Consider the following 25,531-nt stretch of genomic DNA (forward strand, 5'->3'; position numbering starts at 1 on the left):
GGAGTCAGTGTGGAAGAGAGTTTTACACCATCCACTGACCCATCTTGCTTTGTTGCAGACAAATGGCTCCTCCATTCCAGCATCTGTCGCTAGGAGCATGCCCACATTGGACCTCTCCAAGTGAGGCTTCAGGCAGATGGCATGCAGGACCCGAAAGGGGTTCCTGGGAGACCGCAAGTCAACCAAGTCGGTAACAGGACTTTTGCGCTCCACCACCTCAAATGGTCCGGTCCACTTAGAGCGCGCAGGCCTCCACTGGGGTCATGACCCACACTTTCTGACCAGGCTGAAGCTCTACCAGATTGGCATTCTGGTTGTACCACCGCTTAATCTGCTCCTGGCTGGCTTCCAGATTCGCCTCAGTTAATTGTCTGAAACGCCTAGTCTGATTCCTGAAGGCAGCTTGTAGCTATATAAATCCTGGGAAGATTTCCTGGGAGAATGCTCCCAGCCTTCCTTGGCCAGACTCAGGGGTCCTCTCACTGGGTGACTATAGAGAAGCTCAAAAGGACTGAACCCTAGAGATTTCTGTGGCACCTCACGTTATGCAAACAACAGGCATGGTAAGAGGACGGCCCACGTACGCCTCATAGGTTCCTCAAGACCCATAATCATGCCTTTCAGGGTTCAGTTGAATCTCTCAACCAACCCATTTCCTTGGGGGTGGTAAGGAGTGGTAAACTTGTAAGTTGCCCCACACTCCTGCCACAGGGACTTCATATACTTGGAAATGAAGTTAGTATCTCAGTCAGACACTACCTCTCGAGGGAATCCTACTCATGAGAAAATTCCCATCAGTGCCCGTCCCACCACGGGGCCCGTCACTGTCCTCAGAGGTATGTTTTTTGGGTACCGGGTGGCATAGTCCACCAAGACCAGAATGAATCTGTTGCCCATGGCTGTCTTGGGGTCCGGTGGACCCACGAGGTCAATACCCATCCGCTCAAAGGGGGTGCTGACCACAGGGTATGGCTTGAGAGGAGCCTTCTGCTTCCTCCCACTCTTTCCATTTGCCTGGCAAGTCTGACATGTCTTGCAATGAGTGTCTGAACTCTTGCGCATTTGGGGCCAATGAATGTGGGTAACAAGCCTCTCAAAACTCTTGTCCTGCCCCAAATGTTCTGCCAATGGCACATCGTGTGGCATCCCCAGTAGGAAGGCTCTGAAGTACTGGGGTACCACCAGCACACGGCTGGCTCAGGCTCAGCAACCTTAGGCTCGCTATACAGGAGACCATTCTCCCAGTACCAATGTGATCCAGACTGATCACCTGCTGCCTGGCTTGCAGCCTGTTGCCGCAAAAACCCACAAGAGAAGGGCATTCTCTCTGTTCCTCGCAGAATTCTTCACTGGAGGGTCCTCCTTCATGCTGCCAATGGGTCTGCTCAGACAGGTCCCCAAGTTCAGCTACCTGTTCCCCTGTAGGCTCCAGGGCATCCCCCTCAGGGTCTTCCTACTCCTGGACCATGGGAACTTCGGGGGCCGGTTTCCCGCACCCCCTGCCCATTCTCTCGAAGGCAGGTCCCTGGGCCCCCTCTCAGGCTCCAGGTCCTCTTGAGCACCCCTACGGGCTGTCATTGACCGCGTGGTCAAACACGCCCAGTCAGGCAGACCCAACATTGCCAAGTGAGTACTCCGCTCCACCTTTCCCCAACTTGAGCTCTCCAAATCGTTCCCCAACAAACTGTCAACAGGCATGGCGGGCCTCACAGCTACCTGAAGAGTACCAGAGACCCCCCCCACTCAAAGGGAACCTGAGCCATTGGACAATGGCTCTTAGTGTTGTAGCGGCAACAACTCGGCAAAATGCATGAGGGACAATCTGCTCTTGAGACACCAAGTGACACTTGACAGCTGTCACACTGGCTCCTGTGTCTCTAAGAGCCTCCACCTTATGGCCATTGATGGTCACCCACTGCCCATATTTCTTAGTGTTGTTGGGCAGATGGGTCCCAGGGACCACCTCACAGTCTCCTAAAGAGACAAGGGACATCTCTGCGGGACCCCACCCACCTTGGACACCAACCTCCTCCCCCCAAGGCTACACTCGCCATCTGCCGGGGTGGAGCACCAGGGGGTGCTGTTTTTCCAAACTGGGGGCACCGTGGATCATTTGCCTTATGACCCAGGTCCCCACACTTGTAACACTTCAGGGGTCCCTTGTGAACAGGGTTACCTGTCAGGGCGACTTACTTTCTCTCAGGGAAAGCTGGGAACCTTTCCCTTGGTTCCCTTGGGAATTACTTTGGGGCCCTTTCTGGAACTCCCTCTGTTTACCCTTGTCCCCCACTCTTCTGCTGGGGACCCTGCGCACCTTTGGCTTAGTCTCCCAATTGAACCTTGTGGACCTGGCTGCTCACTCAGCGGTCCGCCTCATCAGCAAGCTTCCTAGGGTTAGTCAGCCTACTATCAATCGGTGCTAGCGTTGCTCTGGAAAACAATTACTTGACAAGTGCTCCCATGCAATTAAATCAAAGAGCCCCTGGAAATCATCAACTTTGCTACCCTTCACCCAGCCATCCAATGCTCTGCAGAAAAAAGTGACATATTCCACCCAGGTACTGCTCTCTATCTTCTTGCAACCTCTGTCTATACAATTCAGGTGTCAACCATACCTGGACATTAATGCATCGTTCATGTGGCTATAATGCACCAGCGCCTGATATGCGAGGCACTGGTGCAGCAAGCAGAAAGTTTGTTCTTCGTTTTTAAAATCTTCTATTTGGCAAATCGGTTTTAATAAATTGTACCTCTGTGCTACTCACCCCGTTTGTTGTTCGGTCACCGCCCTGGTCCACCACGGCTTGTGCCGCTTGCGTGGAGGGCGTTTCTGACCTTTGGCCCGGCCCCTGAGGGCGTTTCACTTCCGCCAGAGGCGGGACCGGTGCCTTCTTAGTCAGCACATCATTCTCCCGCGCAGCAGACGCGCACGGCGGACCGCTGAAGGCTCGCCAAAGGCGAGCCCGTCTGCGCCCGTCCGCGCCGGTCCGTCGCCAGGCGCCGGGACCTCTGGTCGATAGGTTCCCGAATGGCTCCCTATGCTCGCGAGGAGTTGTTCGCTCTTAGGAGCCATGCAAGATGTAGGGTACATATGTGGCACCCCGGTTCCCCATGCGCACAATGTGATCGATGTGGCTTTAAGGCCTCAGAGGTTCATCCGATGCCAACAGCCGAAGCTCCAGGGGCCAATGATCCCACTAAATTGAGTATAGTGAGCCTAAATTGTAGGTCCCTAGTGAAACACTACGAAGATGTCCATGAGCTACTCACTGACTACTCCCCTGACCTCCTATTTTTGACAGAAACCTGACTACTCCCCTGACCTCCTATTTTTGACAGAAACATGGTCAACTGTTGACACTCCGGCTGTCTTAACCCTGGCTCTCCCTCCAGGCTACTTAATTTGTGCCCAGAATAGACCCGTGGGAAGGGGGGGTGGCATAGCGGTAATTTTTAAAAGCAATTATATTTGTACCCTTAACCCCACAAGCATAGCTAATTGCGAGAGTGCGACATTTAAGGTGAGGGTCTCTGACACTTTTACTCTCACGGGTTTGCTGATATATCGCCCACCTGGGCCAGCGTGCGCCTTCCAGGACTCACTGGTATCGACCATCTCGGCGCTAGCTCTTCGATCAGCAAACTTCACTGTCCTGGGAGACCTCAATCTCCACCTTGAGCGCCGTGACTCACCCGCTATCCTAAAATTTCTAGGTGACCTAGAGGCCTGTCAGCTGATTCAGCTAGTCAACGGGCCATCACACCAGGCAGGTCATCTTCTGGACCCAGTATTTACTAACATCCAGGAAGTCAAAATCACTACTCCCAGCCCCCTTAGCTGGACCGATCACTTCCTGGTCTTCATCTCGATTAAGATCCCAGTTGGCCGTAGGGATAAGCCTCCCCCCTACGGTGGAGACGCCCGTAGAACAAACTGGATAATCTCCTGTCTGAAACCAGACTGAAAACATCCTGTCCAGCCTGGCCTAGCAATATTGATGAGGCCGACACAGCCTATAGGGAATGGATAAATGAGTCACTCGACCATTTCATCCCCATGAAACTGTCGAGGGCCAAGCGTGTGCAATCCAACCCGTTGTACTCTGAGGCTCTTGCAGGAAAAAAAAGCAATGTAAGTTACTGGAGCGCATCTGGAGGCGATCATATGATCACTTGGCTAAAACCAACTTCAGATCTGCCACTAAAGAATATCATAAACTTATTAAATCAACTAAAGCAAAGTACTACTCTGATCTGATCAACTCTAGCACCAACCGCTCCAAAACTATCTTTGCCATAGTGAAGGATCTGACCAAGGCTCCGGAAGGAACAGGTAATCTGATAGTATCGGATGCACAGTGCGAAGAGCTATCATGTTTCTTCCTGGACAAAATAAAAGAGCTTTATAACTCTCTCCATCCGGACAGACACACTATGACCCCTAGTCCCACCCTAGGTCCAATTGCCCTTTCATGCCCGCTTCAAATTCTGCCACCTATCAAGCTGACAGAGATGGAATCTCTGGCCTCTAGGGTCAAGTCTGGCTCCCCGGAAGACCCCGTAAAACCTGATTTGTTTAGAGCTTTCCAGGAGTCCATTTTGCGGGAGGGGCTGGCACTGATTAACAACTCTCTTCAGTTAGCAGCCATCCCGAAATCCTGGAAACATGCTAAGGTAGTCCCTCTCCTAAAAAATCCAACGCTAGACCCCGCTAGGCCGGATAGTTACCGACCTATTTCCCTACTTCCATACCTCGCCAAGATAGCGGAAGCCCATATGAATTCCATTCTGACCACTCACCTGGAATCCAATGGAATTCTGGACGAGTCCCAAAAGGGTTTCCGTGCCAAACATAGCACGGAATCTGCCCTATTGGCGGTTACAGAACATCTAAGGGAGGTGCAGGACCAGGGCGAGACCTCGTTTGTGATTCTGCTGGACTTGAGTGCGGCCTTTGACACGGTCTCCCACAGGATCTTGCTTGAGTGACTGTGGGAGATCGGAGTCAGAGGGAGTGCCTTGGATTGGTTCGTGTCTTTCCTATCTGACCGTTCCTTCCAGGTGCATGCCCCGCCGTACTCGTCTAGCAGGCACTCTGTGGAGTATGGGGTCCCGCAGGGCTCTGCGCTCAGTCACACATTGTTTAATGTGTACGTCCGCCCCCTGGCTGTGTTGGCCCGAGATCGTGAGATTATGCTAGTATCGTACGCTGACGATACTCAGCTTGTTTTCACGTTCTCCAAAAACATTGAGTTGGACCAAATCAAATTCCAGGAAGACATCTTGGCCATCTCTAACTGGCTGTCCCAGAACTGTCTTCAGTTAAACTCCTCCAAAACGGAGGTACTTGTGATAGGTAATGAAACCCTGAGATGGAATAATCATTGGTAGCCTTCCACATTAGGACCTCCACCTATTTCTAAGGAGGTAGTAAAAAATCTAGGAGTGATGTTGGACAACTCACTCTCTCTAGAGTCACATGCCAAAAAAGTGGCGGGCACCTGCTACGGTCGCTTACGTTCCCTTAAACCCATTCTTGGCTTCTTTGAGCCTCCCACTCGTCAGGTTATAGTCCAGGCTTTAGTCTTATCCCACCCAGACTATTGTAATGCTCTCATGCGGGGATCTAACCTGTTAATAGGCTACAAAGAGCTCAGAATGCGGCTGCCCGTACTTAGTTTGCCCTACCAAAAACTTGTCACACCTCCCCGATTCTTAGACGCCTGCATTGGCTGCCACTCAAACAACGCATCCAATTTAAAACTCTATGCATAACCCATAGAATTTTGTATGGCTCCGGTCCACAAATTCTGCAGGGACTCTGTACCCTTTATGTCCCCATGCGTACCCTCCGCTCGGCGGATCTATCCTTTGCCGGCACAATCAAGATCCGGAGAAGTAGAGCCGGTGGCCGCTCCTTCAGGTACCTGGCCCCGAAGCTATGGAATTCGATCCCCCTAAAGGCTCGGGCCACCACTAACCACATGCTCTTCAGAAAACAAATCAAAACCTGGTTGTTCTCCTCTATCTAACTTACTCTCACCGGCCGCGCTGCTGCATTTCCTGTTATGTCCATAAGCGCTGGGACGCCCCGTTGCTGCGGTAGCCATGCGCTATATAAATAAAATTAACATAACATAACATAACATAAGAATTATGGACATCAGAAGGCAAGTCTAACTGTGTATCCCGCCCCTCACTAAGGAACCGCCCTCACAACCCCTCTCCCCAATCTTTCTCAGGGACCCGGTGGGAAGACATGGCTACCTCATAGGCCTTGACCCACTGCCCAATGTCATCATTCTTATAAAACTCTCTAACCACATTCTTAGGAATATACACTCTAGATTCAATAGGCATTGACGGTGTGCTATCACCAGAGGGAGTAATCTCTTAGGGGCATATGTAGGAAGGCGTTTGCGATTCGCAAACTCCGGAATTCGCAGAATACCGGCGTTTGCGAATCGCAAACGGCCTGTTGGTATGTAGGTGCCACATTTCAAAATAAGGAATTGCAAAAATTGCGATTCCTTATTTTGCTCAAGCATTTAAGGAATCGCAATTTTGCGATTCCTTAAATGCTATGTAGGAGCGCCTTTGACATTGCGAATATGTCTTAAGGAATCGCAAAATACCACCTACTCCAAGTAGATTGTATTTTGCGATTTCCTTTCAAAATTAATTTAAAAAAAAAATTCAAAGTGCCATGTGGCGCACAGACATGCCCTTAGGGCATGTATGTGTGCCACATGTACTTACAGGCACATTCCATGGGTGCAACAGGTGTCCTTTGGACACCCTGGCACCCTTAGAATTGCGATACTCAAATTTCGATTTTCTCATAGAAAATCGCAATTTGAGAATGTATCCCCATTCATTCCTATGGGCCTCTTGGCCCATAGGAATGAATAGGACACTTATTCCTTAATTACGATTCACAATTGGCTAATCGCAATTAAGGAATTTTAGAGATTCGCAATTGCGAATTTTTACCTACATTCCATTTCGCAATTCTCAAATAGTGATTCCTTAAAATTCGCTATTTGAGAATCGCAAAATGTGATTTACCTACATATGCCCCTTATCTCCTGGCTTTCAATTCCAACTCCCTCAAACTTTTTTCATGATCCAACTGCATTTTCTTTTCCTCTAGGATCAATGTCCTATTTTCTACCTCCAGTTGCCCATTCAATTTGAGCTTGTCCAGCTCCATTTCATGCATCCTACTTCTCTCTCTGTCCTCTAGCTCCTCTGGGGACAGACTTTTGGCAGAAACACTGCTACCTGCGGGGGAAGGTGCTCTCCTCCCTCCTGGGCCCAATGGCCCTTCCAGCTGCACATCTGCATTCTCACCCCCTTCCTCATTCTCAGGGGTATTCATTGCTTCTACCCAGGCCCTCAGAGCCTTGTAGACTTCTTCTTTCCAGGTGAGCGCAATAGTTGAAACATTGAATTTCTTGCAGAAGTGCTTCAGCTGCCTTACATTGTAGCATTCCAGTTTCTCCTCTTCCCCATCAAAATCAACAGATGCTATGGATTCTGCATTCTCAATGATGGTCAAACTTGGCAAAAATAGAAAATCCCAGGAAACAGAAATCTACCAAAAAGTATGTGGTTGTGTTTTAGTCTGCACTCACTAGTAGTGTTCACCAATCACTGTATATGAGTCACAAATGCAAGTCCAGAATTCGTACTGCTGACCACCAATGTTAGATTTGGGGGTCTCTAGTTGGCATAGGTTGGTACCTGTGACAAATAGGGACCCTTGCGTCTAGTCACACTCCTACAATAACCCCTGCTCACCCCCTTGGTAGCTTGGCATGAGCAGACGGGCTTATCTACAGGCAGTGGGTAAAGCATTTGTGAACACATACAGTAATTAAGTGACAACACTACAGATGGACACCACACAAGTTGTATATTAAAAATAAGTATTCTTTTATATACATCTAACACAAGACCACAAACAACAAAAATCCACAATACTGCACTTGTAGAATTAGCTTAGTTCTCTTTAGATCTAAAAATGCAACACTTTGAGTCAATGTACCTTAAGATGCATAACGCTTCTACAACTAAAGTGTTACAGGGATGGTGATGTGGTAGCTCCTTACACGCAAAGACGGTGATGCGTTAAAGAGCCGGTGCAAAGAATCAACGATGGCGTCTTCTTCTTGATGCGACACGCTCCTCCGATGTTGTGAGATGTCTCGACTTGATGCGACTGCTGCAGTGGCGACACCCTTGTTCAGTGATGCGACGACAGCAGCTTTGGCGGCGACACTCTTCTCCCATGATGCGAGATGCTTCAGCTCGATGCGACCACTGCAGCAGCGACACCCTTGTTCAGTGATGCGACGACAGCGGCTGCGGCGGCGACATGCTTCTCCATGGAATCGAGGTGCTTATGTGATGCGACAGCTACAGCGGCAACACCCTTGTTCATTGATGCTGCAAACTCAAGACAAGGAATACACAACCTAGCAGAGGCAGTCTTGGATAGTTAGACAAGAAAATACCTACTTTCTAAAAGTGGTATTTTCAAACACAGAATGGTAAAACCAACTTCACTAAAAGATGTATTTTATCATTCTGAGTTCAGGCATACTAAACCCGAATTTCTACCTAGTTCCCTGAGTCAGTTAGGATTATAAGATGTAATCATCTAACTGCCCATTCTGGACTATTGGGAATAGCTGCCATGCAATAGTGAAAAACTAAAATGGCTGTAATTCACTATTAGGACATGCCACACACACCAGGGCATGTCCTACCTTATACTTACAATGCACCCTGCCCTTGGGCCTACAATAGGGGTGTCTGATATGAAGAAAAGGGAAGGTTTAGGGACTGGCAAGTGGGTGCACTTGCCCAGTCAGCATGGCAGTACCAGACTGAACACAGGCTCTGCAATGGCAAGCCTTAGAAACACTTTACAGGCTGCTTCTGTGGGTGGCACAACCAGTGCTGCTAGCCCACTAGCAACATTTGCTTTACAAGCCCTGGGAACACTCAGTGCACTGTACTAGGGTCTGACAAGTAAACCAAATGAGCCAATCATGAAATCACTAATCCATACAACAATTTTACAATAGGGAGCACTTTCACTGTGGCACTGGACAGCACTGGCACAGTGCACAAAGCATCTAACACCAGCAAAAACACACGAGGCAACAGCAAAAATGGAAGGGAGACCCACGCCAAGGTGCATGGTGTAACATGTGGGAATTCTCTTATGAATAATGTGTTTGACTATATCAATCTCATCAAAACAATCAATTTAAGAAGATACAGTAAGATACATGCACATGGGTTAATCCTCGTCACTGTGTCCTTAATAGAATTGAATATTCGTTGACGGAGCAGCTATAATTTTTTTATTCTATGTCAGGACTGGAGTATTCAGATTATGATTGTTCCAAGCTGACTCACAACAACAGAGGCAACATCAACAATTGATTTATGTTTTTAAAAAAAAACTTTAAATGTAATGTCTGAAGACCAATCAGCAGCTGCCGTAATGTCTTCCAATCAGGATACCAAAGAGAAAGATTTGGAAGCCATGGCACCTCTAACCAAATGAGCACCTAAAAGGGAACTGTCTATGCCAGACTCTGATTACCATTTAACCCTTCTGGCCAGAGTGGCGGATTTCACCACCTGAAAGGAATCTGTAGAGCAATAATGAGCATCCCACCAGTGGTCTGATGTAGTTCCCTGGTGCAAACTTCATAGGCCTTTAGGCAACACATTGCACAGAGTTTATGACTGTCTGGGCACACTGGATAACTCACGCAACGTGAATGCATTTTAGTACAATTAGAAATTCTAAATACCACACCAGAAGGTGAAAAGACTATACCTGTTAAATCCAGGTGGATAATACATTCGAGACACGTCTGCAAGAAATGAGACACAAAAGAATCGTAAGCTTTGCCGAACAACTGCATCCTGGTAAGATCTTCGTTAATTGGTTTTGCTTCATGAATCCAAGCACCACATCGACATCCCAAAAAACCAAATGTTTGGTATAGGAGGTTGGATCAAGCGGATGCTACGTAACAATTTACAAACCAAAGGATGTTTACCCACTGGTCTACCATCCAAAGGATGATGGCCCACTGAAATAACATATGGAAAATTAATAATTGATTGATAAGCTAAGCCCTGATCTGCCAGCTGAGAGGAGAAATTAACAATCAGATGTAAATCTGCACCCATTGGATCCACACTTCCTTCTTTGTACCAACAAAGCCATTGATTCCATTCTGAAGCATATAGTTTGTGAGTGTTGGGAGCTCAGGATTGCTTGAGGTAGAAGGAAGACCGTTTGAAAAGACCCGGCATTTGCCAGCATCTCCCGAAACCCTTCAAGCCATCAACACCAACCGGTCTGACAGAATTGGATTTCCCAAGAGGTCAGTGAGAAGGTCCCAGAAGGTTGGAATCTGAATTGAATTCTGACACGACATTTTCAATAACAAAGGGAGCCAGGGCTGAGCCCTCAAAAAAGTTGTCACTAGAATTAGTTACACCATCTGGCGTCGCATCTGAGAAATGACCCTAGGATTCATGATAAATATGGGAGAGGCATAATGGATGTTCTCCTGCCAATTCTGGAGGAAAGCATCCACCGTAGTGCCAGGGGATCCAGCCTCCAACTGAAGATCCGTAGCTGCAAGTTCAGTTGGGAGACAAAAAGATCCCCTACTCATGGACCCCACAGCTGGAAAAGACCTTGTGTTGCAACCTCCAATCGGGCCACATCTCGCTTCCCATCCCCACCTGCTGGCATATGATCCCATAACTACATCTGGACTTCTGCTGAATATGGCCCTGCCATTTAAAGCTTCCATATAGTTCAGCCACCAAGTCATCTCCCCTATGGCTTCCTCGGAAAGGGAGATCTCTGTTGATGAAAGCTCTTGAGTTGATGAATGGCCTGGTAATGGAGGGGACCAGAAAAGATTGCCTGAAAAGATAATGCTAAAAGTCCCACAATCCTGGCCAGAGTTCTCGAAGAGACCATTGAAGAGGAGAGAGCCCGCCTCAGCTCCTTGTTGATCGACAAAATCTTTTCATAGGGAAACCTTAATGGGCCTGAACAGAGACGATCTAGAATCTCAGAAATTCCATTGACTGGGAAGGGATCAGACATAATTTTGGAACATTTATTATGAACCCCAAATCTTTTAGTAACTAAATTGTCCAGTTTAAATGGAACTGGACCTTCTCTCGATTCTGGACCATTATAACCCAATCTTCTAGATAAATGATGGGATGTACCACTCTGAGTCTGAAGCATTCCACCACCGGTCTCATTCAATTGGGAAGCACCAAGGGACTGAAGCCTGCCCAAAGGGAAGGGCGCAAACTAATACAGAACTGGAGAAACCACCTGGGCGGAGGAAAATTCGGTACAGAGAGGTATGGCTCTTTCGTGTCGAGTCTGACCAACCATTCATTTTGCTGAAGAAGATCTCTCAACAAGTGAATGCCTTCCATCTTGAAGTGGCAGTAGACCACCCAAGGACTGAACTGTTTGAGATTGAGATCTATTCTGCAACCACCCGGTTTGTCTGCACCAGAAAGATTGTGCTGACACAGCCTGGTGGGTGTGGGTGAATCAACATGATTGCTTCTTTGCACAAAAGTTCCAAGATCTCTGCATAAACAGAACTCATTTCTTGCTGGGAAAAAGATTGGGGAGAAGGTGTATCTTGCTATCTGAAAGAGACACGTTAGTATTAGATTCCTTACCTTAGAACATCCCCAGGCGTCAGACTGGATCCGGAAATTTTTGCGTAGCAGTACCCTTGCGTGTCGGTAGGCGTCGTCTGCGGCTCCGCGTCCGTCGTCGGCGTCGTGGGCGCCGTGATGACGTCGTCGGAGAACTTAGACGCCGCCTCCGCGTGCTGTCGTCAGTTCTTCTTTTTTCCGCGCCAGCTAGCGCAGATCTGGAAAAAGCAGTAACCCTAGTCAATTTTGACTAACTTTTTTGATCCTTTTTGATTGCTATTTCGAAGTCTCTCGACTCCGAAACGGTGCCGCTAGGGATGCCCGGCTTCAAGCATTGTGACGACTGCGACCGGCTGATGTCGGTCACGGATCCTCACCGTGTGTGTTTGTCGTGTTTGGGCGTCGACCAAGGCCTGCCCCGACTGCCGGGCCCTCTCTTCGAAAGCCAGGCGGGAGCGGTCCCGTAGGCGCCTCGAACTCCGGCAGTCGGTCCCACGCCGTGAGAGGTCCCGATCACATGGGAGGTCGAGGGACAGGTCGCGGGCTCGGAGCCAGCACCGCTCCGAGAGTAGGCCGCACTCCTCCGGGTCGAAGTCGTCGTCAGGTAAGAGGCACAAGAAGTCCAAGCGGCGTCATCGCTCCTCGGACTCCCCCCGACGCTCGCACAATGCGGCCGGGGGTTCGGGTGACACCACCCACGCGGCTCCGTCGGAGTCGCGGGCGCCGCGTCCAGCTCCACACCCTCCGGTCCCTGGGCTGAACGCGTCGCCGGAGGAGATCGAGCGCTTCCTCATGGCCATGAGGAACCTCTCTCCTCCGACGGGCTCCGTGGCGCCTCCGGGCCCAGCGGACCCGTCTGGGAGCCCTAGCGGGTCGGCGGCTCCGGCCCCGACGCCGTCGGGTGCTTCGGCCCCGACGCCTTCGGGCCCGGCGCCGCAGGTCCCCGTTATCCCGACGCCACCGGTGCCTTCGGGCCCGGCGCCGAGGGGCCCAGTTGTTCCGACGCCGCCGGCGCCTTCGGGCCCGGCGCCGCAGGACGCCGCTGGTCCTCCTTCGGGATCTGGTTCGTCGCCGGTGGATCTGACGACCTCCCCGGCGTCGTACCCTCAGGTGTCGCCTCCGGTCCTACCTCCGTTCCTGTTCGGCCGTCGGGACAGCCCCGCTGGGCGCCGCTCCAGACGCCGTTAGGTGAATTTCACTTTTATGAACAGGCCCCATTGGTTGAGGACCCTGAATTTCAGGAGATGGGTGAGGAAGAGGACTGGGAGGGGTCTGAGGACCCTCTGACAAGGGAGTGTCAGTCTCATGAGGACTGGACAGGAGACCTTGGGGAGGCCAGTGGCCTGGACACCTCTCCAGACACTGGGTTTGTCTCCCCTCCTACCGTGGCTTCGGAGGAGGGGGCAACATATAGTGTGGTGCCGATGAGGGCTGCCAAGGCTTTGGGCCTTGAGCTCCCCGTCGCGGCCGTGAGGACTAACCTCCTCACTGAGGTCCTTAAACCGCAGTCAAGCTCCGCCGAGCCTCTGCTGCCCTTAAATGAGGCCTTGACCGACGTTCTTCTGGGCACTTGGTCCAAGCCCGCTACGGGTTCGCCCGTAGATAGGAACGTGGCCAGGCGCCACCGCCCAGCCCCGGGCGACCCATGTTTCCTGTCCTCTCACCCTACCCCCGAGAGCCTGGTCATCCAGGCCTCCAATTCCCAGACCGCATTCCCGTCTGCCCCGCCTGATCGGGAATCCAAGAGGTATGGGAAGAAGATCTTCTCATCCCTTAGTCTAGGCCTGCGGTCTTCCAACACCGCCTGCCTCTTGGGACGTTACACCCACTCTGTGTGGGATAAGGTCGCGGAAGTGCTGCCAGAGTGTCCGTTGGAGGTACGGGCCAAACCCTTGTGGAGGGCCGGGATGCAGCCAAGTATTCCATCCGGTGTGGGCTGGATACCACTGACTCGCTGGGTAGAGCGATGGCAACGACGGTGGCGGTCAGACGCCACGCCTGGCTGAGGTCCGCCAACTTCTCGGCAGATGTCCAGAGCACGCTCATGGACATGCCGTTCGATGGCCGTCGCCTCTTTGGCGACAAGGCAGACCATGCGCTTGAGCGCTTTAAGGACTCCAGGGCTACGGCCAAGTCCTTGGGCCTCTCGGGCCAGCGCCAGCAATCGGCTACCTTTCACTCCTTTCGTGGCCACGGAAGGGGTGCGCCCTCACGTGCCGCCAGCCACGCACCGCAGGGCAATACCCAACGCGGTGGCGGCCGTGGGAACCGCCGTCCGGGCGGTCGGGGGCAGCGGCGAGGTCAGTCCACACCTTCCCCCGCAGCATCCGCCTCAAAACCCGCCTAGTCCGAGCTTTCAGGCCCATGTGATGCCAGTGGGGGGCAGGGTTCGCCATCACCACCTCCACTGGCGCACTGTCACATCGGACAGGTGGGTGCTGCAAATCGTCCGAAGGGGCTACTCCCTCCCCTTCGAGGCGACTCCTCCAGCCATGCCACCGCAGAACCACCGTGTATCGGGAGATCATTTGCGACTTCTGCAGGAGGAAGTTACGGCCCTCTTGGCCAAGGGGGCCATCGAGCGCGTTCCTGGGCCAGAAGTAGGGTGTGGTTGCTACTCCCACTACTTTCTGGTACCCAAGAAGGGCAAAGGGGGCCTACGCCCTATCTTGGACCTAAGGAACGTCAACGGCTTCCTCCGGAAGGAGAAGTTCAAAATGCTGACTCTGGCTCAGGTTCTGGCTGCCCTGGACCCAGGAGACTGGATGGTACAGTTGGACTTGCAGGACGCTTACTTTCATATCCCCGTCCTGTCTGCCCACCGGCGCTACCTGCGGTTTCATGGTGGGCCACGAGCACTTTCAATTTACCGTGCTCCCATTCGGCCTTACCAGCGCCCCACGGGTGTTCACAAAGGTGATGGCGGTGGTCGCAGCTCATCTGCGCAGGTTAGGGGTTTCAGTCTTCCCCTACCTCGACGACTGGCTGTTGAAGGCGGGCTCGCCCCAGACAGTCATCAGCCACCTCCAGACGACGGCGGACCTCCTGCACCAGCTGGGGTTCTCCATCAATGTGCCGAAGTCACACCTGTGCCCCTCTCAGAAGCTCCTCTTCATCAGAGCGGTTCTGGACTCGGCGCGGTTTCGGGTTTATCCGCCCGAACAGCGGGTTCAGGATATCCAGGCTCTGATTCCCATCTTTCAGCCGTTATCCCGGGTTTCGGTCAGGTTGACGCTGCGGCTTCTGGGGCTGATGGCCTCCTGCATCCTACTGGTGCATCACGCCAGGTGGCGGATGCGGGCTCTGCAGTGGGACCTGAAGTTTCAGTGGGCCCAACATCAGGGCAACCTATCCGACCACGTCCTGATCTCGGAGGGCACTGCGAGACAGCTGCAGTGGTGGCTCACGGACCGCGATTGGGTCAGCGGCAGATCCCTCTCCCTTCCCCAACCGGAGCACGTAGTTGTGACGGACGCGTCCCTCCAGGGCTGGGGAGGCCACATGGGAGAGGTGGAGATGAGAGGCCTCTGGTCTCCGGCGGAGACCCGGCTCCACATCAACCTGTTGGAGCTCAGGGCGATTCGTCTAACACTGAAGGCATTCCTCCCCTCTGTCCGGGGGAGTGTAGTGCAGGTGTTCACGGACAACACCACCGCCATGTGGTACTGCAACAAACAAGGCGGGGTGGGGTCGTGGATCCTTTGTCAAGAGGCTCTTCGCCTTTGGCAATGGCTGGAGCGCCAGGGCGTGACCCTGGTGGCTCAACACCTGGCGGGTTCTCTGAACGCCAGGGCGGACGAGCTCAGCCGTCGGTGCATGATGGATCACGAATGGCGTCTGAACTCGGACGTGGCGCAAGGCCTCTTTCAGCGATGGGGAGAGCCTTGGTTAGATCTATTCGCCACCGAAGAGAACGCGCAATGTCATCTGTTCTGCGCGTTGGAATTTTCAAGGCGGCACTCGCTCGGAGACTCTTTTCGTCGCGAGTGGAGTTGTGGTCTGTTGTACGCCTTTCCGCCTATACCACTTCTGCCCAGAGTGCTGAAGAAGATCAAGCGCGACCGGGCCCAAGTCATCCTTGTGGCTCCGGACTGGGCGAGAAGGTACTGGTATCCAGAGCTACTCAGTATGTCAGTCGATCCCCCGGTTCGTCTGCCTCTTCAGGAGGACCTTCTGTCGCAGCAGCAGGGGACGGTCCTCCACCCGAACCTGTCCAGTCTCCACCTCCATGCTTGGAGATTGAGCGGCGACAGTTGAGGCCATTTGACTTGCCTCCTGAAGTTTGTAACATCATTCTGGCAGCCAGGCGTCCCTCCACAAAGTCGGTATACGCCTGCAGGTGGAACAGATGTGTGGCATGGTGCACAGCAAAGGCTGTGGATCCCCTCAATGCCCCTCTTTCTGAGGTTCTTCTCTTCCTTCTTTCTCTTGCCCAGCAGGGCTCTGCTCTGGGCACTATCAAGGGCTACCTTTCTGCCCTTTCAGCCTTTCTCAGGCTGCCTGATCAACCTTCTTTGTTCAAGTCCCCTATTGTAAATAGATTTCTTAAGGGCATCACACACACGTTTCCTCCTGTTCCGTTTGTGATGCCTCAGTGGGACTTGAACCTGGTTCTTACCTTTCTGATGTGCGCTCCCTTTGAGCTACTTCACAACTGTCCTCTTCGCCTTCTGACCGTGAAGACTGCTTTCCTGGTTGCCATCACCTCTGCCAGGAGAGTGAGTGAGCTCCAGGCCCTTTCTTGTACTCCACCTTTCCTTTCTGTCCATCCGGACAAAGTGGTGTTGCGTACCAAACCTTCTTTCCTGCCCAAGGTTGTCACGGCCTTCCACATCGGGCAGTCTATCACCTTGCCAACCTTCTTCCCGCCACCGCATCCCTCTAAAGAGGAAGAGCGGCTCCACCGTCTGGACCCAAAACGTGCACTCTCATTCTACTTGGATCGCACACGCCAGTTCCGGGTGGATGACCAACTCTTTGTTGGTTACGTGGGCGCTAAGAAGGGGAAAGAGGTGCACAAGAGGACCATCTCCCGGTGGATCATCCTGTGTATCCAGGCATGCTACTCCTTGGCTAGGAAGGAGCCCCCGGTTGGACTGCGGGCTCATTCTACCCGAGCGACGGTGACTACCACTGCCCTGGGCAGGGGTGTGCCCTTACAAGACATCTGTCAGGCAGCTACGTGGGCATCGCTGCACACGTTTGCAAGACACTACTGCCTGGACAGCCAAGTCCGGAGGGATGGCTTCTTTGGCCGTTCCGTCCTCCGGGACTTTCTGGTGTGATTATTGGTTCGCAGACCCACCACCGGGGTTGGTATTGCTGGGGTATCTATTCTAAGGTAAGGAATCTAATACTAACGTGTCTCTTTCAGATGCACAAGTTACTACTTGTGTAACGATATATCTGTAAGAGACATTAGTTAGTATTAGATTCCTTACCGACCCACCCATCCTCCCCGTTCTGCGAACCAATATCTAGGGTTAGGGTTGTCCCCTTTCAGGGCCCTAGTTTCAATGGCACCAGTGTTGGTTTTTAACATGGCTCTGCGTTTCTGGCGCGGAAAAGCTGTGTCTAAGAACTGGCGTCAGCACGCGGAGGCGGCGTCTAAGTACTCCGACGACGTCATCACGGCGCCCACGACGCCGACGACGGACGCGGAGCCGCAGATGACGCCTACCGACGCGCATGGGTACTGCTACGCAAAAATTTCCGGATCCAGTCTGACGCCTGGGGATATTCTAAGGTAAGGAATCTAATACTAACTAATGTCTCTTACAGATATATCGTTACACAAGTAGTAACTTGTGCGTCATGGCATCCCACAGAACTCCAGTGTGAACCCCTGCACCGGCTTTAACACCCATGAGTCGGTCGTAATCTGGCACCAATTCGATAGGAAATGATGCACTCTGCCCCCCAATATGACCTTTAAAGGAAAATTAACTGGTGCCTGAGTATGAGGAGTCTGCATTCCCAGCTGTTCCAGCTTAATAATTGGCTTTGTTGAAGTGCTCTCGGCCCTGGCGGTGCCTGGCAGGATAGAAGTTTCCTTTACTCGATGCATTCTTCCAACCGCCTCTGCCTTTAAGTTGGAAGCCTCTGTTGGAGGCCTGGCCAAATCCACGGCCTTACATCAAGCCTCTATAAATATGCAGCCCTGGTGAAAAGGGTGTTGTAAAAAAACATTTTTAAGAGAGGACTGTGCCTTGTCCAATGTCAAAAAAGTGGTCGCAAATTTTTCAAAATCCTTCACAAAGTTATCTCTGAATAATTGGCCATTCACCAGGGGCCCAACCTCCTAAGGGGCTAGTCCTTCCAGCTTGGGGTCATTGCGCATAAGAATGGAGCGGCAAATCTCCATTCAGATTGCACAATTGGCATTGCCCAACAAGCAAATTGCCTGCCGGGCCCAGCTCATAAGGACACCTGGATCCACAGGAGAATCATTCTTCTTGGCCTAGACTGCCATCTCCAGGATCTTGGTTAGTGGGCCAACACTTTGTCCTGACAGCCACGCTAGGCCTGGTCGATGCCTTGCTCAGGGCCCTTGGAATGTTTCTTCATAAAGATTGCCATTCTCTGGTCGATCTCAGGAGTTTCAGCAACTCTCCCTGGGAAAGAAGGGCAGGGGCATTCTGTACCTAATTTTGCCCTGACCTCCTTTTCATAACTGTTTCGCAGTCTGGACTACACATAGTCTGCTATCTCCGAATTGGGGCACCAACTACAAAGACCTAGGTGCATAATTACTTTTGGGTCAAAGACCTGGAGTCTTTCCTGTGACAATAATGCTCACTAGAGTAAGTTTGGAGCTTGCGCTTCTGAGCAGGTGGGAAAGGCTCATCTGAAGAAAGATCTGACTTTGAGTATATAGATGAGTCATCATCCTGCGCAGTCTCAGAGGGCTCCGCAGGCCTAGATGGACCCAGAGGATCAACAACCCCATAACCGACACCACCATCTTCCCTGAGAGCTGGAAACACGCCGAACTCAGCGCTCTACTCAAGAAACCAACAGCGGACCCCACCGACCTCAAGAACTACCGCCCCATCTCGCTCCTCCCGTTTCCAGCCAAAGTCATCGAGAAGACCGTCAACAAGCAGATGGCCGCCTTCCTCGAGACGAACGGATCCCTCGACCCCTCACAGTCCGGCTTCCGAGCCAACCACAGCACCGAGACCGCCCTCATCGCCGCCACCGATGACATCCGTGCCCTGATGGACAATGGAGAAACAGCGGCCCTCATCCTCCTAGACCTCTCCGCGGCATTCGACACGGTCTGCCACCGCACCCTAGTACGGCGCCTCAGCAACATCGGAATCCAGGACAAGGCGCTGGAATGGATCATCTCCTTCCTCGACGGAAGAACACAGAGAGTCCACCTACCACCGTACAAGTCAGAGGCCTGCAAAGTCATCTGCGGCGTCCCTCAAGGATCATCTCTGAGCCCCACCCTCTTCAACGTCTACATGAGCCCCCTCGCGGCCATCGTACGCAAACACAACCTCAGCATAATCTCCTACGCCGACGACACCCAGCTGATCCTCTCCCTGACCAACAACCCCGCCGCCGCCAGAGCCAACCTGCACGAAGGGATGAAGGAGGTAGCCGAGTGGATGACGACCAGCCGCCTAAAACTGAACTCGGACAAGACGGAGGTCCTCATCCTGGGACCCTCACCCTCCGCCTGGGACGACTCCTGGTGGCCTCCCGCCCTGGGCTCCGCACCCAAACCAACAGACCATGCACGCAACCTGGGCTTCATCCTGGACGCCTCCCTCTCCATGACCAGGCAAGTCAACAACGTCTCCTCGGCGTGCTTCAACACCCTACGCATGCTACGGAAGATCTTCTGGTGGATCCCCACCGAGACCAGGAGGACCGTCACCCAGGCCCTCGTCACCAGCCGACTGGACTACGGCAACGCCCTCTACGCCGGTACCACCGCCAAGCTCCAGAAGAGACTCCAGCGGATCCAGAACGCCTCAGCCAGACTCATCCTCGACATCCCACGAACCAGTCACATCTCCGGACATCTCAGAGACCTTCACTGGCTCCCCGTCAGCAAAAGAATCACCTTCCGCCTCCTCACCCACGCACACAAAGCCCTACACGACCAAGGCCCGAGCTACCTCAACAGCCGAGTCAACTTCTACGCTCCCAAACGCCACCTTCGATCAGCCAACCACGCCCTCGCCGCCGTCCCCCGCATCCGAAGAGCGACTACAGGAGGAAGGTCCTTCTCCTACCTGGCTGCCAAGACCTGGAACTCCCTCCCGACCGACCTGCGCCTGACCCAAGACCACCTCTCCTTCAGGAGGAAGCTGAAGACCTGGCTGTTCGAGCAGTAGCGGCACCCCCCCCCCCCCAGCGCCTTGAGACCCTACGGGTATGTAGCGCGCTTTACAAGTGTCATTGATTGATTGATTGATAACCATGGTCAAACAGAGCACCCTTTGCCTTTTGTCCAAGGCCATCTTGTGTGACCAAGACAGTTCAGTCACGGTAGGGACAGTCAAACTGGGCATGATCAAGGGGCCAGTACATCTTGAACCATATCTTGGAGCCCATAGTACTATAAAGGACATCTAAAAAGTTGCAGAGCAACACCCAGAGCATTATCAACAGACTCTTGAACAGAGTTGCCTATAGCCTCCACCAGTTGGTAATCAGAGGGGTCATCATACTCACAGTTGCCCTCATAGTCATTCTGGGAAAAGCCTGCTATGACAGGAAACTGGATATTGGCCCTGACTCAATCGGGCAATCACTGGGGGGGAAGCAGCAAGGGGGGGGGGGAGCTTAATAGGCTAACAGCATAACCCTTTGTTTGGGGAGGTCCGTCAAAATCAAACCGGTCTTCTATAGATGGAGGGAGCAGACAGTAATCCCTAGAACCCAGTTCTATTAATGTATTTCAACCCTGTGAAGGCACAGAGGAGTTCACTGCACAAGCACTGAACCCATGTAACTTGTTCTCTGATGGGCAGAACTTGAAAAAAACAAGGGCACCTTGCTCCTGCACGATCGGGCACCTGCAATAGAAAGAGGCCGGTGCGCGCTCTTCAAAAGGCGCTAGCGGGTCCTCTTACTCCTCACTCCTCGCTCCGACTCCATACCGGCCACAGAAAGAGACCTCAGTCTCCTAAATCTAAACTAAAGCAAAATACTAAATTGATCGCAGCAGCGAAAAAGGTAGCGGGTTGGAAATCTGATCATATTGACATGTTGTGCCAGCGATCAAGGCAATTGATTTAACTTAAACAGTGGCACGTGCTTAAAGAATCCCGCTCAATAAAGCATAAACAATTTAGAATTAATAATAGTAAGGTACTAGAAATCACACTTATTAAAAGGCTGATGGAGCAGCAAAGAAAGAGGAAGGACAAAGGGGACAGAAGGTCTTATAGCCCATCCCAGTCCCTGATTGGTGGATGGTGGATGATGCAATGGGGCTGTTCATGGGAAATGAAGTTTTTTGTGGTTTACTAAAATGTCTATTGTAATTAAATTGGCTGCTGTGTGTTGCAGTAAAGTGAGAGATGCATAATCTGAAGCCTCCGGTCCTGACATAGAATTTCATATGTGCTTTTGTAATCTGTCCCGTACTCTCTTCTCATCTTCGCATGTAACAGCAAACAAAATATTTAATTTGTTAAATAAAAATGGGGGCAGCGATAGCAAAGCCACCTCGCGTCATTCCAATAAAAAAGCACCATGGACAGAACAATCATCATCCAGTGAACCCTCAAGGTTTCATGAATTATGGGTCTACCGGCATTGCAGAACCGCACAACATGGATACTGAATTGAAATACCTTTTCTTTTGCTTGAAGAAAAATAATTTGAAGATGGCTGCTGCATCTGTTTATGTTCAGACAGTGCCCATCTGGGTAAAATCAAGCATTGGCAAAGTCAATAGGTGGCACATGCGCTTCATATTGGCTTTGCGGTACTTGTTTTTATCATGTTCCCTAATTTAAAAATCGAGGTTTCACGTTGTTGTTATCATTTATATATTGTTAATAATGAGGTCAGTTTTTTGTGACTATGAACGTCTTTAAAATTTATAAGAGAAAGCTGTATTATTTTGTTAGCTTTTATGCATCAAATTTGATACTCATTGTAAACTATTTTCTCTCTTTCACATTTTTAGGATTTTTAAGGGTTACTGTATAGTCATATTCCTGCTTCGACAGAATGATTGGTCATATGCAGTCTCCTCTATCAAACCCAATATTGTGCTAATAATGGCAGATGATCTTGGCATTGGTGACGTAGGTTGCTATGGCAATGATACAATAAGGTAAGGAAATATGATGCTCGTTATCCCACCTTGTTTCGTAAAAATTTTAATAATGAGAACTAACCTAAGGCCCGAATCTCAGAAACTTCACAAACTGTGTTAGTGTTTTAAGAAAAATAGTTGCACAGGTATCTGAATAGCTAGGCCTTTTAGTTCAATTAGGATAATAAACAAAGAGAAAGCGAATTTCCTTTTTGATTTTGGAATGTTGGCAATGTGATGGTATACTTGATATTTATGATGACTTTGCTTTATCTAATAAAAGACAGAAGTCCCAAATAGTTTGGGAGAAGAGAGATCACTATACTAGTATTTTCTTATGCACCTGTCCTAGATGTGGACCTTTATTAATGTATAAGGGAATGAAGGAAGGAATAGCCTTAAAAGCAGAAGTTGCTTCTGTGTGTTACTCTATTACACAGTGGCGGCTGCCTCCGAATGGGAATGGTAAGGCGCCGGCTAGGGATGGTGAAGCTCGGGCTTAGAGGTGGTGGGGTGGGATGAAAAAAAAATATTTAAGCTTACCTGCTTTGCCACCGCATCCGCCGCATGTCTCTACTCGTCTTCTTTTCAGCTGCTACCTGCAGCTTCCACCAGAAGCACCCAGGCTTTCGTCTCTGCCAACCAATCACAACGATGCCGGCAGACGTTGTGATTTTTCTGATTGGCCTGTTAGCCCGGTTACCAGTGCCTTTGGAGGCTGGGCATTTTCTCCATGGGGCTGTGCAACCCCATGGAGAACATGCCAACTAGGCATGACTGTTTGGCCGGCCCTAGAGGGCTGGTCAAAGCGTCATGTGCATGTAGGGAAGATGTGCAAGCCACTCCTGTTCCCTCTGCTTCATCCAGCCCCACCCCGTCCGGAGTCAAAAAGGAAAATAAAATGATAATAACGTCTTGTTATATTTTCAACTGCTCTAAGTTTAAAAAAGCTTGATACAGGATCAGGTGACTTTCTGCATTGGTAAAGTCATTTTCAGATAACAACATGAATCCCGAGATGGCTGAAAATATCATCATGAATTGCCACGCCCATTTACCATCGACTATACATTGAGAGTTTTCAGTACCACTTCCCAATAGGATTTAAATCGAAGTCCTCCATTTCTAGGTTTTGGGCGGGTTCTGAGTAGTAGAAAGTGTAAACCAATCTGTCTTCCTCGCACGTGCATGTTTCCAGGTCAGTTCTTTTCTCACTATTAGGAAAGGTTTCATTTTTGTGGCTAAAGTAAGATGTTTGGATGTAAACAATGAAGTAGAGAATCTTGCATATGTAAAAGTTAAGCACTTTTAGTTGTAGATTACGTATTAATTGTGGTCACCAAAGGATTTGTGTTATCAACTGTGGATAATGCAGTTTAGTTTGTTGTAGCCTTTCAATCTTATTGAAAAAACTGATTAAAATTGTACATAATGACACCCAGAATACCCCTCTCCCGTCCGCATACCCACAGAAATCCTCCCTTTTCCATGCTCCCAAGATTAGTTGTAATGTCGTGCTTGTAAACCACAAAATGTTTCTACTTTTTTTGCAACATAAGTTTATCCTGTACGTAAAAGGTTAACTTTGGTGGCGCTTTATAAATGTACTAGCTAAGCAAATGTTAAAAAGTAAAGTGTTTATGTCACCACAATTTTTGACTGCGTATACAGCCCACCTCCTTCGAGTGATGGCTGGCCTTTGCAAGTTCATCGCCGATGGCAAAAAAAGAAAATAACCAATAGCCCCCCTTCCAGAGCACCCTCTCCTTGTTTGGTAAATATAACTGTCAGCCACCCAGGACACCCCACAATGACACTGACAGATAAAGATACACCTGATGGTGTATGTACCGTCAGTAGTGCAATTGGCCTTGTGCATATGGCATTGCTCAGTGGATGGTTACTATTTGTGAAATGCACAACATTTAAGTTTAGAATCAGTACACTGATGAAATATGCCTGATATCCTTTTTTATTTATTTATTTGTTTTATCACAGGGGAAAAAAAACAGAAAGCATATCGGTAACAATACCAATATGACACTTGCAGACAAAATCACATTAGTAAACTATCTAAGAAACAAACACAGTAGAGTCGCTAAAACCTGGCCGTGATGTATATCTCCAACCTGAAAATATGTCTGACATCCTTGGGTGCAGCTCAACCAGTTGTTGAGATCGTTCAATTATGAAACTGTATTTACTTCAAAAACCCTGTCTTCAAGAAAGGCAACTTGCAGGATCCTAAATGTTACCGGCCCATCTCGCTCCTTGACTCCACTGCCAAGAACATTGGATGAATCATGTTGGACCAGTTATCGTTGTGGTTATCTGAGAGTAATATTCTTTCTCCATCCCAATATGGCTTCCAGAAAGGACTCTGCACAATTAAACAATGCCTGAACTTACATCTTCTTGTGTTGAAGAACAAATTTGAAAAAGGCGCTTAACTGCAAATGGCCTTCATGGATTTATTGAGTGCTTTTGACTGTGTAATCAGATCTTAACCTCTTTGGGTCTTGATGCTGACTTGTTGCACTTTTAAGACATCTTCAGTGGGACCTGTCAGCATCAGTGAGATTTGGGGATCAGGGAGAGGGCACCTCCTCCTTTCTGGTTAAACGAGGTGTACGCCAGGGTTGTATATTAGCCCCAATTGTTTCAGTTTCAGTTTTATTCCTTTTATTCGGTTACCACTTATTTGCAACCATAAAAAGTACAGATAAAAACTTATCAGAAATAAAAATTATTTTACATAACAAAGAAGTAAAACGTATATGCATTTACACGAAAACACTTAAATCAAACAAGAGTTTCTCTTATTTTGATAGTAGTTGATGATAGTAGTTGATGGCAACGTATATGGTCAAAACCAGAATGTCATCTGACTCGCTCGCTGATTGAGGACTGTACGGCCTCAACAAACTGGCGGAGGATCCCCTGGCTAGCATATGTGGAGAACTTCTTTAAAGACTTAGGTCGGAGTTCATATTTTTGATGACCCACCGAGTGTGGAGGATATATCCAGGAAAGATCTAAAGAAAATTAGCATGGACCACTTAAGAGAATTACGGAGTACAACCGAGATTCAAAAACACTCTAATCTACAAATCCAAGCCCCAATTGTATTCTTGCTGTATATCAATGACCTTGATGTTGATTTGGTGAATGCCAGAGCAGATGTACCTTATGTAAATAGAAAACCCCTGTCCGCACTCCTCTACGCTAACAATGCCATGTTGCTTGCCAGGACTGCCAACGGGCTTAAATTATTAATCTCCAGTTTAGTCAATTTTATGAAAAAACTTTGGTCTGAAAACAAATTTTTCTAAAACGTCTACCATGGTGAGTGGTCTTAAAAGCACTAAGACTTGTCACATAGCTTTCGAGGGAAGGATAGTAGAAAAGTTAACCAGTTTCCCAATTTAGGTATAATGTTTGACAATGCATGTAAATGGGCCCCTTGTGTTAGGAATTGAACTGAACGCTTTAAGCTGGCTG

The 25,531-nt window shown here is 50.0% G+C and overlaps 1 protein-coding gene across 3 annotated transcripts in view; it reads left to right on the forward strand.

The window, feature by feature from the left end:
- LOC144772896 (arylsulfatase D-like) overlaps nucleotides 1-25,531 on the forward strand; it is a 547,027-nt gene that overhangs the window by 152,637 nt on the left and 368,859 nt on the right. For all 3 annotated transcript variants that reach the window (XM_078657568.1, XM_078657569.1, XM_078657570.1), the window contains exon 3: nucleotides 21,899-22,048. In XM_078657568.1, the coding sequence (XP_078513694.1) occupies nucleotides 21,899-22,048 (150 nt within the window). The remainder of the gene's footprint in view (nucleotides 1-21,898; nucleotides 22,049-25,531) is intronic.

The sequence above is a fragment of the Lissotriton helveticus genome, chromosome 8 (genome assembly GCF_964261635.1).
Source record: "Lissotriton helveticus chromosome 8, aLisHel1.1, whole genome shotgun sequence".
NCBI lineage: Eukaryota > Metazoa > Chordata > Amphibia > Caudata > Salamandridae > Lissotriton > Lissotriton helveticus.